The sequence below is a fragment of the Xiphophorus maculatus genome, chromosome 7 (assembly GCF_002775205.1).
Source record: "Xiphophorus maculatus strain JP 163 A chromosome 7, X_maculatus-5.0-male, whole genome shotgun sequence".
NCBI lineage: Eukaryota > Metazoa > Chordata > Actinopteri > Cyprinodontiformes > Poeciliidae > Xiphophorus > Xiphophorus maculatus.
Window position 1 is genome coordinate 17,261,157 of NC_036449.1, and position 16,724 is coordinate 17,277,880.

General features: G+C 37.8%; 1 protein-coding gene across 2 annotated transcripts in view; it reads left to right on the forward strand.

The window, feature by feature from the left end:
* Positions 1 to 2,437: 2,437 nt before the first annotated feature.
* The window catches only part of LOC102233715 (FERM, ARHGEF and pleckstrin domain-containing protein 1-like), a 61,037-nt gene continuing 46,750 nt past the window's right edge, over positions 2,438 to 16,724 (forward strand). For both annotated transcript variants that reach the window (XM_023337186.1, XM_023337187.1), the window contains exons 1-2: positions 2,438 to 2,688; positions 5,348 to 5,554. In XM_023337186.1, the coding sequence (XP_023192954.1) occupies positions 5,375 to 5,554 (180 nt within the window). In that variant the 5' untranslated portion in view covers positions 2,438 to 2,688; positions 5,348 to 5,374. The remainder of the gene's footprint in view (positions 2,689 to 5,347; positions 5,555 to 16,724) is intronic.

Here is a 16,724-nt window from a genome sequence, read left to right on the forward strand (position 1 = left end):
TATATTCAGACCATTTACAGTACAGCGTGTTGAGATAGGGACAGCTTCATTAAAAAAAAAAAAAAAAAAAAATATATATATATATATATATATATATATATATATATATATATATATATATATATATATATATATATATATATATATATATATATATTTAACCTTAACATGTTAAATATGTTGACCCAGACATTCATCTACACAATGACACCTTTCAGTTGTCGCCATAGAATGTAGTATTCTACATTTTATGACCAGAATACTACATTCTGCTGTGTGGCCTGAGATTTTGGTAACCTCAAAATATCAGGTCACAGATTTTGAGGTATCTCAATGCATTTCCAGGCTGCATGGGTAGTCCGTCTAGCGACTCTTGGATCTTCCCCAGTGTCTCCTCCTGGTGGGACTCACCTAGAATATCTGTGAGGAGAGGCATCCAGAAAGCATCTTGAGGAGGTGGCTGAACCACATCCACTGATCTCTTCGATGACAAGAAACAGCAGCTCTATTTTGAGGTCCCCCACAGATGGAGCCCCTCACATCTAAAACTGAGACTGGCCACCCTGTGGAGGAAGCTGAGTTCAGCCAATTGTAATCATGATCTTCTTTTGGTCATGGTTCATATTACATGACAATAGTGGTGGGTCAAACACAGGTAAATTAGGTCAACTAAGAGCCTTGATTTTTGTCTGAGCACTTTCTTCACCACAACAGACAATAGCAACTAGTGAAGACACCAAGATGCTTAAACTTCTCAAAAAATTGAAGCGGTGTTAATACTTCTGGAAATCATTTTAATACAGTCCTGTGGGGAATTTTCACAGAAATTCATCATGGCAACCACAGAAAACAAATGTTCTCCAAGTAAATACTTGTTCCTTTCCTTCTTGATCAGTGGTTTATGAAATAGATTTTTTTTTACTATATAAGTGTCAAAAAAACACTTATTTCTGACACTTGGTAAAAAATTAGCAATACCAAAATACCAATACCTTGTTCGCGAGGTTACCCCGTTTGTAAACATCTGCCTGGTATTGTACACTGAGTGACTTGTGTTTTAGTTCCAGCTGCACAATTGGTGCCTGTTCTGTGTTTTTGTTTGGACCTGAGTTAGGCACTCAGATTGAACACGCAAAACTGATGACCAGTTGATTCATGATACTGGGGCCATGTTCTCACTGATCATGGCCAGATCTCACTGGCCATGATCAGTGAACATGGCCCCAGATCTTGACTGCTTACATAAGTAATCCAAGCCAGCATCATCTCTGTTTTCCTCACCCCATTCATTTTCACACTTTTATGTTCATCATTGCTTCACTTCCAAGAAAGAACCTCCAGAGGGCCTGTGAAGCTGCCAAGACACCAACTGAGATTTCTCCTCCTTCTGTCCCACACAACTGAATGTGTAGGTGACACTTTTTCTGCCAGTGAGAAGGCGGGTGACGAACATAAAAAAAAAACAGAGTTTACCATTCCTTGTCCCTGAGCACAGTTATGAAATATGAGCCACAAAGACCTCCCACTCTCCATAAAAAATGAAAGCAGCGGTAAACACTGAGCAATAATTACATAATACAGTCACAGGCACTATGAAATCAGTATCACCCCACTTACTGGCTTACTATCAGAATCAGAGAGAAGTTGCGGTAATGGGTGGATCTAGTCACGGAAGACTTTTAAAAATCCTCCTATGACACCATTGGCTGCAAGCCTGGGACAACAGGACCTGACCCACTGATTGAAATGTTGATAAAGAAAAGTAAACTACAGCAAAACGAGGCACTGTAATTACAAAAACAGGAAAAACGAGAGATTCTGCAAGAAGATGCAAAACAAGGAACAACTGAAAATCTCCTCAAACAAAAAATAACAAAAGACACAAACTTCCTTAGAGATTATTTAAAAAAAAAAACATCAGACAGGAAAACAAGCTCTAAAAGAGCAGCCAACAAAAAGGTAGGACCTGCACAAAGTTATGCAAATGGTCCCTTGATGTTTTGCCCTTACATGTCTGTGTTTCTACTTTCTCAAAAAGCAAGATCCATGGGTGCAGGGTTTACACTGGGATACATTTACATGGACACTGACAAGTTTATTTAGTGTTCAATTTCTACAACATCTAATTCTCACAATTTGTAGCTCACCATTCTAAAAGTGACATTTACCATTTCTTTCTTTATTTCTCATGAAAAATATGTATGTTTAATTTATTTCGCTTACACTACATTACTTTTATATTAACTCCACATTTTGTGCCCCATCTTATTCATGTATATAGTGTAAAAATGAACGCATTTTAACATGAGCACCAAACACGTTTGCAAAAGGTGTGTTGCTGCTGCACAGGCCACTAGATGGTGCTGTTGTTCCTCCCCAGAGTTCCTGGTTCGTGTCAGAAGGTGGAGGTGCAGCACCTCCTTCATTGTCTGAGTAAGAACCAACGGGAGAAGATCCTGCTCGCCACTCGGTTTGGTGAAATCCCGTCTCTCTCCGCGGCTCACTCGCTCAGACGGCCGTCATGGCGACCGCAGAGAGCCTCTGCTGCGGGGCAAACCGCATTTAAAAACTCCCTTGGGATTCACATTTTCTCTCCGTGCGCCCGGACGTGGATGTAATATCTTCATTTCAGCTGCGGGAAATAGTTTGGCTTGGTCAAGCCCGCATTACCAGAAAAGAGAAGAAGGGGTAAGAATCGTGCAGCGCAAGTCCTTCAGTGTTGCTCTGTTTTAGGGAAGTGATTGAACTTGTTTGATGAGATTCGGGTTAAGTCTTGGGAGTATCTTTCCCGTGTCTTTTCGTGATCCAGTGGATTTTGGGTCCTGTCCTCTCTGTCTTGCAGTGTGGATTGCATTGCACGAATTTTCCTCATCAGACGCAGCAGCAATCGGTCAGGTTTCCTCTCCGTAATTTGATTCGTGGATCACCGTGACATTTAAATGATCAATACCTCACCAGGAAGTGTGCAAATGTGATCTGCCAGCTTAGTTTCCACAGTGCGTGTCCAGGTGAGTCCGGGCAGTGTATTAATGTCACATGTTCTGTAGCTGCTGGTGATAATGCCATGAGGATTACTGCAGCCTCTGCTCTGTTAACCCACATTACTGTCAGGGTGTCAAGACTGTGAGAGATGAGTCAGGAGAGGCAGTCGTTTTCACAAGAAGTGCATCATGCATGTTTCCAGTCGGCTTTCAATCCTTCCACTTAATCACCATACACTACCCCCTAACATTTGAAACTTCGGCAAATCCAGCCACACCCACATATTAGGATCTGTTGCAGAGCACAAGAGGAAATTGACCCTTTTTTGGTTGTTTTGTTATGCAGCTTCTTTCAGGTGGACAACTGGCTGTATCAGGCTGCAGCCTCTGGCCATTCAGCTGTCACTAAAGGTTTCCAGCTGTGCACTGGAGGGGCCCCTTGCACACAGAGGAGCCACTGTTATAAAACCCAGCTCCACATTGCACATATGTGGGGAATTTCAAGCAAACTTGTTCAAAGGCAGCGAGGTCACCCCGTCTGTAAACGTCCGCCTGGTATTGTACACTGAGTGACTTGTGTTTTAGTGCCAGCTGCACAACTGGTGCCTGTTCTGTGTTTTTGTTTGGACTTGAGTTAGGCACTCAGATTGAACACGCAGAACTCCTGACCAGTTGATTCATAATACTGTCTGCGAGGGAGGGCATGTGTTGGCTGAAATAATCACTGTCTACTCTTTTCCTCGCCTCTGTTTCACTACTGCTTTGTGTGAAGGGTCTCTGGTTTCAAGCCATGTGCAGGTCACACAAGTCGGAAATTTAGAGGCAAAATTCAAGTCAATTGCCAGAAATCAAGGCAAGAGCTGTAGAGTGATGGTCGGTTAAGGGTCAGACATAATAAATTAGCAGATTTGAATTAAAGTTTCTTTTCACAAATTACATCCACATTGATAGTGTTAGATATAGCTCCCTGCAGAGTGTAGATGGAGTATGTTGTCTGTAAGACAACACATCATGGTCAGGGATATGTTTGTTTATTCTAGATAAGATCTACCCATCCATTAAGAATGCACTGCTTTGGCGACAACACATAAGACATACAATGAGAACATATGAAAACATTTTGTTTTTGTCTTTTTTTTCTATCTTTGGTTTAAATTGAGTCCCTCTTTCAAAGTTTCTTTTTTTTTTACCTTCATATGTGTCTCAAAAGAGAAGAAGTTATGGTCTGCTTGACAGCAAATCCGCTATACATTATAGTGAAGCTATCCATACCTGGACAGAATTTATTATCTATCCAACAATATTCTCAAGGCTTGATTTGTCCACATACTCTTATTACATAATCTTCTCCATTTGAAATGCCTGATTCAGCTTTTAGTCGTTACTTGGCAGCGGTCACTCACCTCTGTGGTGCCTGAACAGCTGCCCACTATCTGTGGCGCTTCATTATTTCCACTTGGTAAGGTCTCAGAATGATCTCAGTTTATTGGAATGCCAGATCTTTGAATGGTTATGGGCCTTGTGTGGATCTGCCTGTGGCTATACAGTTGGATAGTTTGATGTCATGTGTCAACCCATTTCCAAAGTCAATTCATAATCATTTGGTGATGAGGCTAATGTCCTTCTCACTTGAAATTGGAAGAGAAGCCATTTGCTTAATCCCATTTTATGTGGCGGACATTCGCAGAAAACCTCGAAAAGCTATTTTTAAACATTTTATCTTCTCTGGAATTGGTCTATATATTGATATATTTTAATAATTTAAAAACTGTTTTATTCTATTTCTAAACAAGAGAATATTTGTTCATTTTGCATGGTTGCCTTTGAATTTTCTCAAGCAGGGTGTTTCTCATTCACAGTTTCGTTCTCTGCTCTCAGATTACTCTTCATTCACCACACTCTCAGTTCGCATCACCAGCTGCATATTTACATCTGACATGTTGCCCTTGAGACCTGATAAAACTCATGTGACTGTTTTTTGCCGTGCCTTGCTTGTATGATTTTTCTGAATATCTATTCAGAAAATCAAATCGATATTCGATCACAAAGTCATGGTAAAATCACTGACTCTGTGATTTTACCCTCTAGCTCTGTGGTTCATTTGTCAGATTAAATTACGAGTGATCTATTCCTTGAAATTAAGAACATCCTAGAATCTTTTTTTTTTTTCTCATGCTGTAGATGAGACTCCCACAGGCAACAATTATGAGCCATTAGTGCTGAGTGCAAATATAGCATATACCAGGACGCCTTTTCTCAGGACGGTAATGATTCCTTATTTTAATTAGAACCCACACTATCAATGCTGTGAACAACACATGGTTTAAATGCCAGCTGATTGCCTCTGTATCTTTGCTTTGATGCAGTTTTTGCAGTGAACATCCCAGAGCACCATGGCAGAGCCAGACCCAGAGAACCTGTCTTCTGGAGCAGGTCAGCGTCTTGGAGCCCCTGAGACTCTTGGCATCAGTACATTGGACCCAGGCCACAAGCCCCCGGCCATGCCCCCTGGACGACATGTCACTGTCACGGTCCGTATGTTGGATGACACGGAAGAGGTTTTTGACGTCTCGGTGAGTCGCTGTTCTACTAATTTGGCCAGTTTTTTTATTTTTATTTTTTTGTATTTTTTTATGGCAGCATTAATACAGGAATCAGACTTTCCATTACTGCAATGTTTCCATTTTCATCTTGGCTGCAGCAGACTGGTAACAGGTTGGCATGGCAACTGAAAGTTGCATGGATGAAGGGATCCTTTTAGAGTAATGTCAGTTTTCCTGTCCGTTTGGTGCTTTCTAATCTTCCTGTCGGTCTTGATTTTGAGCTGTGTTGTCCTGGCACTCTTTGGGAAACTTTAAATAGCACGATGACTTAGTTTTTACTACGCAGTTGTGTGAGACATCAACTATAAAATGTTTTGTTTTCTTAGGCATCAGATGAAAAGAGACAGGTGCAGAAGAGAAAAAGATTGTTTATTTTATAGTTAGAAGAAGCAAATATTTTCATTCACTGTTTCAGGACTTAAAGGGATTTACCGTCTTCTCACTGTGATCCAAATTTAGACACAATGGTTTAAGCTAGTTGCATGGATTAAGGAAAGTCAAATCCAAATTAGATTCTAAATGCAAATGAGTACTTTCTTTAGACTGGTAATACTTTAAATGAAAAAAAAAAAGTAAATTATTTTACCTGAATGGATAAACATAAAACAAGCAGGGTGGATAATTTGCTTCTGCTTTGAGATAAATTGTTGCATTGCAATTTATTTTAAGTAGTTGTCCTGATTACTCCGACCAACAAAGTAATCCACTGCTGAAAATAGCTCCTGATAAATGTATTTTTACTTCTCTTTGTGTAACATTTTCTTAATGCTACGGCTTGTAGTGCAGAGATGTTCGATTTTTTTTTCTGAAAGGTCACATTAACAGCCATAATTGTTGTTAAAGACAGAATCATTAGTTCATCTCATCTATTCTAAAAATGTTTTTGAGATTAAAATCAACATAATTTTCTTAGCTGCTGGCTACAGTAATGATTATAACTGACTAATGAAACATAGTGGCATCTAAAATGATCATGCTGTAAATGGAAGTGACGTCTAGGAATAAAATTATAAAAGTTAAAATAGTGCTGGTTCTTCTTTTACATTTCATGCTAAGTCTGATAATCTTAATTCAAGATGTAATCAGTTAGAACATAATAATAAATAAAAACAATTAATACATTAGCTATATCATGCTCAGAAATTGAATTGTATTAGTATTACTTTTAATACTAAACTTGACGCTGGTATTTAGCATCAAGGGGACTACTATATGTGTCAGGTGTGGCTATTTACTGCAGTGAGCCTTGATCCATCTGTCTGAATATCTTCAGCATGCAGTGTCTGGTTTCATAACATGAACCAACAAGTGTTAAACCACTGCAGTAGCTTTCAAAAATAAAAGCATCACACATAGATTTGTGTGCAAAGTTAAAATTATACTTTATGCATGTGTAATTTTGGATTTTCTATTGACAACAGTGGGACATGTAAAGGGTGGGTTGGGACTTAAAAAGGCAAATTTTTGTATGCTAGAAACTACAGAGATTTTTACTGTAAAAATGAAGTAATCCGATAACACAATTTGGCTGCTTTTTAAAGATTTGTGTATTCAGTTATTCAAAAAAAGCTTGGAATGGAGGTTTTGGTGTCTGGATTTGATGGTGAAGTGAGAAAAAACACATATGTGCACCAGTCTCATCCCTGGAAATGATTAACAGGTGGCTCAGTTTCACCCAACATTCCTGTGGTGAATATGGAAGGGTGCTCTCAGATCGTAATGAGAAAACTGTTCTGTGTCCAGCAGTGCTGCTGATCAGGTCTCAGGAGCTTGACTATGAAGCTGGCAATCTATACTACTGGGACTGTTAAGAATGAACAAGTCCTTCTAAGCCATTTGCAGCATAGCTGGGTGCAGAAAGGTACTTCTCCTTGTCCATGGTGAATGGTCTTTCCCGTGGTATGCTGTTAAATCCCATTTAAAGGTTGCCATTTGCAATATATAATGTAGTTTGGATCAGAACACTAATATGTTTTTGTTCTTGTTCGGAAACATATTTGTAATCTTTCAACCCTCCGGACTTCAAACAGGTTCTGTCACATCTCCTTTTATAAGCAGTTCACTGACACCAGGCTTTGAAAGTACCATGTCATTCTGCAATGAGGCAAATCAGGTTTATGAAACATTTAAGTCCACCTTCAAGAACCTGCTGTCAAAATGTTTTCTTGTTCACTTTTAAAGGTTGAAAGGTTGAAATCAGTTTAGTTGATTATGTTGAGAAAAGATTAAATTTCTATTGAGAAAAAATCCATGTTTACTTTTGTCACGGTAGGACAAAAGTAAACATGGTTTATAAGCTGCTACTATTTAATGTTCACTAAATTATGAGAACTTGGTGAACTCTTGATGCAATCCCCTGCAGCAGTTCTTTAACAGAGCTTAGAAGATTTCTGACCTCTTTTACATCATGCTCACTGTGAGTGATGGCAAGATAGACACAGGTCCACCAAGAGTCACTGAAGGAAACGACACAAAAACCTCTAAAGAAGACACTGAGCACAACTTCCTTCTTCACAAAATGTAAACAAAAATGGAGTAGCATCAGGCTTGGATTTCTCTTTGGTCTTTGACCAATTTCTCCCGCTCAGGCATTTGTTTTGGTTGTATTTACCCAGAATGCCTTGGGCTATAGCTTGCTTCCTGTTTTTGAACTGGTCTCCTTTCCACTTACATTCACATAAATATTCAAACTGCACCAGAGTTCACTTCAACCAAACCGAGACCTGGGCTATTAGGCGGTTTATTTATTTATTTTGTTTTTGTTTTGGTCTGCATCAGAGTTTGGTGGTGCATTTGCAACTCTCTAAAAGAACTGGACTTTCAAGGCAAACAACCTAGAGTTTAATGACAGCAGACCAAACAGGGCTGGTGTGAATACATTATAAATCAGTCAAAAAAGTGAGTTATTTACTAAGCAACTGCTTGAAGTTAATTTATTTTACATGGATGCATTCCTATAACTGTGCCAAAATTTGTTTAGTAAAAAACTGTTATTTCTTAGCAAGTTGCATTTTTCTACCACTGAACTGAGATTATGTGACTGCAACAAGCAATTTATTTTAAGGCCTTTTACAGAGGATTCTTTACTATGGATGTGACTAAGTGTGGCTGATACCATGTAATGCAGAACAAACAATCTCTTCCAAAAGAAGATAGATTTTTATGCAGCCCCAAAATTAGTTTAACTGTGAAATGTTTTCATGTGAATCAGTGCCAATAATTCAGAGCAAGAGCAAGGCATGCATATTTTTACTCTTCCAGTAAGTCGGCTTTAAAAGGACACAGAGGGGCTGTTATGATGCAGATGAGTTATGGTGATGGTGAATTTAAAAACTCAGGGAGGTTGGATCGAAACAAGCTGAATGTGTTGCCCAGGAGAGGGTCGCAAAAGAACACTGCTAACAGAATGCTTTATTCATGCTCAATTTAACACACATTATGCCCTCTATCTCAAGATGACAATCTCAGTGGGGTTTTCCACAGGAGGAGTCAGTGGAGCATATTTTCTACAGACCCTAGTTTGATTCAAGGTAGAAAGATTTAAAACAGTTGTTTTCTAAGGAGTTTTCTTACACTCAAACAAAAAATCTTAATAGAATTCAATGTAACAGGTTTACTTGTCATACATACCTGCTGTAAAATGTCAACACCATCTCAAAAGAGTTTTGTTTGAACTTATTACTTAAGTTTTTAAAGATACAAAAGACATAAGATTAGTTCCTTATTTTAATCTCTTCTGCTGTGGTTAGCAAAAATTGCTGCATGGTTCACAAAACAGGCAATTATCAAGTCTGACATATTATATTCTATATGTTTTTTTGTATCGGATGCATCTTTTCTTGAAGCAAACAAAAAGCTCCACCTTGTTACTGATACCACAGGCTTTAGTTCTCTCCGTTTGAGTCGGGTAGGTTTCCACCTCAGTGGGCTGAGTATCAGATGGTTGGGGAACAAAAATGGGCCATTGAACCATCTTGTGGGTCACATACCATGCTGTGGCCTACTTAGCACTCTGGCTGTGAACATGAATTTGTTTTGATGCTGACTTCTGGCACAAAATAGCTGGTCTTTAAGTTTAAAGAAGTCTGATTTCTAAATAAACAGTAGTAAACCAGATTTCATTTGAGTTATGTTAGGTTTTTAAGGGAATGTAATTTACTCAAAATGGGTTTTCCTGCTTTTTTGCTGATGCAGAGTTTGGTATATTAGACCTCAGTTCACGTTCTGTTCCTGAGGCTAATATACCCCAATTCCATCTGGGCTGATGTTAAGATACTCACACTTGATGATGGCTGTTGAAAGAAGTTGTCTGTGAAATATTGGAGAAATGATTTTGGGGTTAGGATGTGGGGGATGGGTTGATGAAGGCTGAGTGGAGAAAACATACTCCTTTTTATGAATAAAAGGGACATACTCTATGTTGGCCAAACCTTTCTGCTAAAGTGAATTTAATTTTTTTCAGTTTATTTATACATATTCACAACAAATACAGCTTAGTTCAAATCAATCCAATTTAATCTAATACAATCATATCATGCATGGCACACAGTCTAGCTAATTGCATGGAGTGGCATGTGGCGACCATGAAAAAAAAAAACTCCCTTTAAAAAAATAAATAAAGAAAGAAAGTGACCTTCAGCAAAAGTATTCTGTAGGAAGAGGCACATGAACTTTGCATAGAAAGGAAAATAAGGTACACATACTGTAGTTGCTTCCTAAAGACTGTGAAACAGAAGTACTGGGCAAGGAGTATCTTCTATGGAAAGAAGTACTAAGCAGAATATTAATGACAACAATGCCTTGGTCAGTGACTTCATTCAGAAAGTAGCAGAGCTACCCACAAACAGAAAGTATAGGTGGTCAAGGTTTGCAATAGTTATATCAGTGGGTTAATTTAAGAAAGACGAACAGATAAACATATAATTATTCGGCTAAGAGTAACTTTTATTAAGAGAGAAATAAAGAGTATATAGAGAATGACAGCTACAGCTCTTTAGTGCTTATGTCCAAGAAAAAGACATTGCTCATCACATAATCACTAGACAAGGACAATTTTTTTTTCATTGACAGAAACACAGAGAACAGAAAGCTAATGGCACCAAAAGCTCTGTTAATGGCTTCATCCAGAAAAAAAACAAAAAAACCTCTGCTGAACACAAAATCACTGGGAGTACTTTTCATGGAAAGAAAAAAGTACACAAAGTTAATCACACCATGAGCTCTTTTGTTAGTTTCCATTAAAGACAGAAGTAGTGTTACTGGGGTTGGAGTACTTTCTACAGAAAAAGAGTGCATACATTAATGGCATAAATTACTGTCAGTGACTTCATCCAGGAAAGATTAACAGCTGGACAGAATCATTGGGCAAGAGATACTTTCCATGGAAATAAAAACAGAGTACACTAAGCGATTGGCAGCAATATGTTGTCAATAATTAAATCTGGGACAGCCAAACACCAAAGCATCTGGCAAAGGATACCTTCTATCGAAAGAGATGAGCAAGAAAACACATAGTGGTAATCATTATAATACATTACACTTGCTTGTAATACTGTAATGAAAAACCGATTTTAGCAATATAGTCTTTAGCCGTTATAGATTCAGGCAGTGTTCCCTCTGATGTTACTCTGCTACTGCTGCTGGTTTTCTCTAATGAGCTACTAAAGATAGAGTCCACTACAATCACACTCCTGACAACTTCTTGCCACCCATCGCTTTACTCATTACACTAACTGTGCTTCACTCTTATAAGACTATTATGCTGAAAAATATCTGACTTAATGGCAAAATTATCTCCGGGCATTTTTCTGTGCCTTCCATATTATGGAAATTCTACCAGACATACTCCTATTATGCTACAAAATAATAGTTTCGCTTTCTAAATCATTGAGACTGTAAAGCCAGGAACACATTTATATGTTGGCTTAAATAAACATGCTGAAGTAACTATTACTATTACTACTATTACTAATTTAATGGAAATTAAAATCACATCACATATCACACTTTCGTCAACCATTAATAATATCCAGATGAGGAATTCTAAAAGAGTGAAAAAGGTGAAGTGCATACAGTAGGGTGGTAGCAGGTTTTGCAGTGTTGTGTTCATTTGTGGTAAAACATGAAGTCAAGAGCTAAAGATGGAGAAATCTCTAAAGAGAACAGTTCACAACTGACAGAAAAAAGTTTAAAATGTCTCAAGGTATAATGTGTGAATTTGTCAGTCATTTTCTGACCTTTTATCAACAAGGTAATGTTGAGGAGAAGAGAACAGGATTATGCATAAACAAAAATAAATAAATAAAAAAGACATAAATAAATGTTAACTTAATAAATAAAGGAAAATAAAGAAACACAACAAATACAAATAAACATATTGTCAAAATTTGCTAAAACATATGTTTAGGAAAGAAAATAAAAATCCTAAGTGACAAGCATGCATTATTTTGAAAAGAAAAAAAATCAATTCAAATTAGCATTGAATTAAAAATAAATGCCAATTTAAGTTGACTAAGAGCATAAAATAGCGTGGTAACAAAATTGCAGAAAAACATTTAAATGAAGAGAGATGCCTTCAATTTCTAAACCCTCCTTGGATAAACTTCAGGAAATTACTTCTGAAAGAGAGAAACTTGGGTTTTTTGTGGGCGTGTGTGTGTATGTGTTACTGGAGGCTTGAATTTGAAACTAGATTTACCTCAAAGCTTCAAACTTTTATGCTTTATCATCAACAGTGATATAATTGAGGCAACTGTTTTCTTTATGCACAAAACGTAGCAGATTGTCCCCTTGGAGACCTAAGCTAGGGATCGCTCCCAGGATCAGCTTTTGATTAGTCTGTACAGATCAGTGGATTAATGTAAACATGTCATTGTTTGCTCACTTCTGATCTTAATAAACACTATGAACATATGGAGTTTAACTTTTTGCAAGAGGTTTAAAAGGGAATACCTTTCTGATGCCTCCTTTCTACCTAATCTATTCCAGTTCTTATTTTCTTAGAAACAGTTATTTCTGTTTTGACTTCTGAAACCTTGGTTTTGATCAGGAAAGGAACTGGTTGCTAGGTAATGGTTAAGAAACTCCTCCCTGCTGTAGATCTTACAGTGAAATTTTAGGGTTTTTTTTAAACTATTTTTTTAATCTTGTTGTTAGATTTTAATGTTAACATGTTTGAATGGCCAGATTTGACATACACAGTCAGTTGTTTTAAATGGGAATAAGATTATCTTAATTATCGACCAAAAACTGTATCTTTTAAAAATGTATATTGAATTAAAGTTAAAAGATCTTGTCTTTAGTTTTGATTGTTTTGCTATTTTTGTTAATACAGCATGCACATATACTGTGTTCATCAGGATCCTTTTATGTACCATATTTTCCGCACTATAAGGCGCACCTGAAAACCTTCAATTTTCTCAAAAGCCGAGAGTGCGCCTTATAATGCGGTGCGCCTTATATATGAAAAAAGTTTTAAAATAGGCCATTCATTGAAGGTGCGCCTTATAGTGCGGAAAATACGGTAATCCATCCGATCCAAAAGAGAATAACTAATAAACTCGACCTCAATGTGATGTGAACCCAAAGCAGCAGTGGAAGAACACAAGGTCTTTTCTCTACAAGTTATACATGTTAATATTCCCAATTGGGTTTGTAAACACGGGCCAAAGAAGATATGAATTTTAATGACAAGCGTTTCCAATTGGGGGAGAAGCTTTAACATCCCATCTCTAATATTAACATGGTGCCTTGACTTACTCTATGGTTCATTGCCACTATTTCCAGTGTTTATCACAGCTGAGCAAACTGGTTTTAATAGGTTTGGAGATTAAATCACAAATAATGTGGGACTGATTATAGAGTTTCTCTCCTTTTTTGGCAATATGACAAGCCATATTTAAACCAATTTGGAGATCCAGACAAGACATCTGATTCTTCAGCGGATTTTTCTTCCTATAGATTTCCATAAATCTCGAGGGTTTACATTCTGAAACCGCATAGAGAAACCAGGGAAGTAGCCACCACTAAGCCAAAAACTAGCCACAAAAGAAAATAGCTGGGCTCACTCCAGTTAAGAAGGCTCATCATCACCCCATCACTCCCAACTCTTGTCCCCCATATTCTGTCACCATTCACTGAAATAAGAAGCAATTAGAGCACATCTAGAGGGTCTCATTGTCAGCTGAATGACAGTGAGGTCTGGACTGGATGAGCAAAAAAGGGCTTATTTCAGCACTATCTTCAGCAGCTTCTCTATAGTTGTTGGACCACTTATTGATCAACGTAGGTATGACAAGATTCAGGTATTGCAGGTGATTAAAAAACATTTTGTTTTTACTGCTGTTTACTACTGTTATCAGACTATTTGGTAAATTCAAAAGTAAATAAATAACCCCCCCTGGGTTGTACATATTTGCTTGGAAGCTTGTGTTTCAAGGACAAATTATTAACCCTGTCATAAAGTGCATAACTACCTACTGGCAGCACCACAGTCAGTATAACACTTAAAATCAAATCTCCTTTTATGTGGAAAAATCCTGAATTTCACCCTTTACTGTCGTGGGTCTGCAGGGTAAAGCAGCTTTGCATTGATGAAATTCAGCATGTTTTTTATTTGTGCACATCACATACCACTGAGGGGTTCTCAAGAGCTCATGTTTCGCCAGTGTATATATTCTATATCCGCATGAAAGGAAGACAGGACAGAGTAGGAGGAAGACGGTCTGGTCTCGAAGCAGTCTGTTAAATCCCGTTTAACTCGGAGCTGTGGCATGGACATGCTTCAGCTTCTCTCACATTGCTTCCGAGAGGAAACAGACAGAGGTGGTAGATGAATGGTTTTGTAATTTCTTTTTCTTCGGGAACTGTTATTAAAGGTGTTGAATACAAATTGGATTTTATAGCTGTGTAGCAAATTTAGATGAATAAGCAAGGTCCTCCTACCTTTTTTACACCGTGTCAATGAGTTTCTAAACCCATTACCATCACTCGCCTTGCAGAAATGAGTCATGCATGAGTAATAGTTGCTTTAGTTAAGATTAACTGTATTTTGACTTCAGCCCTATGCTTTTATGCTTGGTGCTTTTGGGTGTAAGAAATGCACCATTGCATTTGTAAGATGAAGGAAAGTGGTGAAAATCTGTAGAGTTATAAAGGACCTCCTTTTTCACACGAACTCTTTTTGTTTCTGTTCTATACTACTCTACATTTGAGTTCTGCTTTCAACACTACTGGCAACGACATCTCTTAGAAATACTTGAACGTGGTGTTGGTACAGAGGACCTGTTTAAACTAGTTGATGTGATATTTATATAATAGATTTTATTTTGTAGATGTATGGTGTTTCACAGATTTCTAGAGTTGGACCTGTTCTGTTCAGTGATTCATAAATGTCTTGGCAAATGTTTTTGTAAATCCTGATATGCAGTTTTCTTGTTATGCTGAATGTATTTTTCTCTATACAACTAAAAAAATAAATGTGCTGCTACAATTACAGCCTTATCTTGATGACATTAATCTTGAATATCCATTGAAAAGGACGTTTTTAATCCTGGTAAAATATTTGTTAAATAAATAAATAAGCCAGGGACTCATTAATGTTACTTTTGCACTTTTACTTTGAATTACTTTTGCCCCTAATAGCTGATGTAAGAAGCATTGATATTCTTTTAGGAGGATCTTACAAGTCTTGTATTTTTAAAGGTTCAAGTACAAGTCTTTCTTAGGGAACCTTATCAGAATCGGAAAAACATTCTTTCCCAGATTTATGCAATTGTTGTTTTTTTGCAACACCCATTTTTCTAGGCTGTGCAATTCTAACTAGATGTCAAAATAATTGCATAAAATGACCACTTAGTCTAAAATACTGAAGCCAAGTTTTTGAAAGGCAACTTCTGGAAAGTTCCCATGACACCAGCAGCAGTCCTTCATCAGTCATTTCTGATGTGTAAACTCTCTGATGCACTTTGTGTGGTTAAAAAGTACTTTTGTGCATGGATAGTGATATTCATGTTATTCTTTCATTTGTATGAGGGGTGAAAGTTACTTCTTGTACCAAAGAACCTATAGCACTGTTAAACATTATAATCTAGAATACAGATGTCAAACTCCAGTCCTCAAGGGCCGCTGTCCTGCAGTGTTTAGATGTGCCACAGGTACAAAACACTGGAATGAAATGGCTTAGTTACCTCCTCCTTGTGTAGATCAGTTCTCCAGCAATAATTCAGTTTTTCACACCTGAATTATTCTATTCAGGTGTGGTGCAGCAGAGGCACATCTAAAATCTGCAGGACACCAGCCCTTGAGGACTGGAGTTTGACACCCCTGCTCTAGAACAAAAATTTAAAATTGTGGGTCAAATCTAAAAAAAAACTTGAAATCAGCCTCAGGCAGAAAAAGCATGATGTTTACGTTGCTTGTTTTGAACTGCAGTTATGAATCTTTTCCATATTATACCTATTGTTTCTTGTTGTAAATTTATATAGCAGGTTGTGTTGTTGTATGTTTGTGTTTTTATTAATAATTGCCTGCATTGCTTGTTTTTGTCTCGTAAAGGACTTTAAAATGCGTAAAAGCTTTAAAGGGGCTGTATAAATAAAACTTAGTTGAATTAAAGTAATGCAGTTATATGGTGAACATTATTATGTCACTTTTATTCCAAATTTCCAAGTTGTAAGGAACTGTAAGAGATACTCTGGAGTCTAAATGGTATATCTATGATTTTTATCACCAGAGCAAACCTTTGCTACCTGGTGGGAGAGACAATGAGGGAGAAGCCTCGATCCATTGAGGAGACCAGGAATTACCAGCATCCAGACAACTGATATTTGTCACTGCTGTCGCTTCTGCTATCTTTTTACATTTGTTCACTTTTGGGAGCCTGAAAATAGAAACCTTTCTTCTATCTCCTCCTAAATTCTGCTGTTCCCCACGGGGTTGTCTCCGCCGACTTTAATCTGTTGTTATTCAGTCTGAGGAAGCGCGTGCAGCTGCCTTTTGTGGCCTACAGCCATGGTGAGGAATTATTTGTCGTTTATCATCCCCCTTTTTGCTGCCTTGCTGCCACTGGTACTATGACCCCTGAGCCGCAGGACGGAACCCTCCGAGGTCACGGTTTGGATTATGTTTCTGTGAACATGCA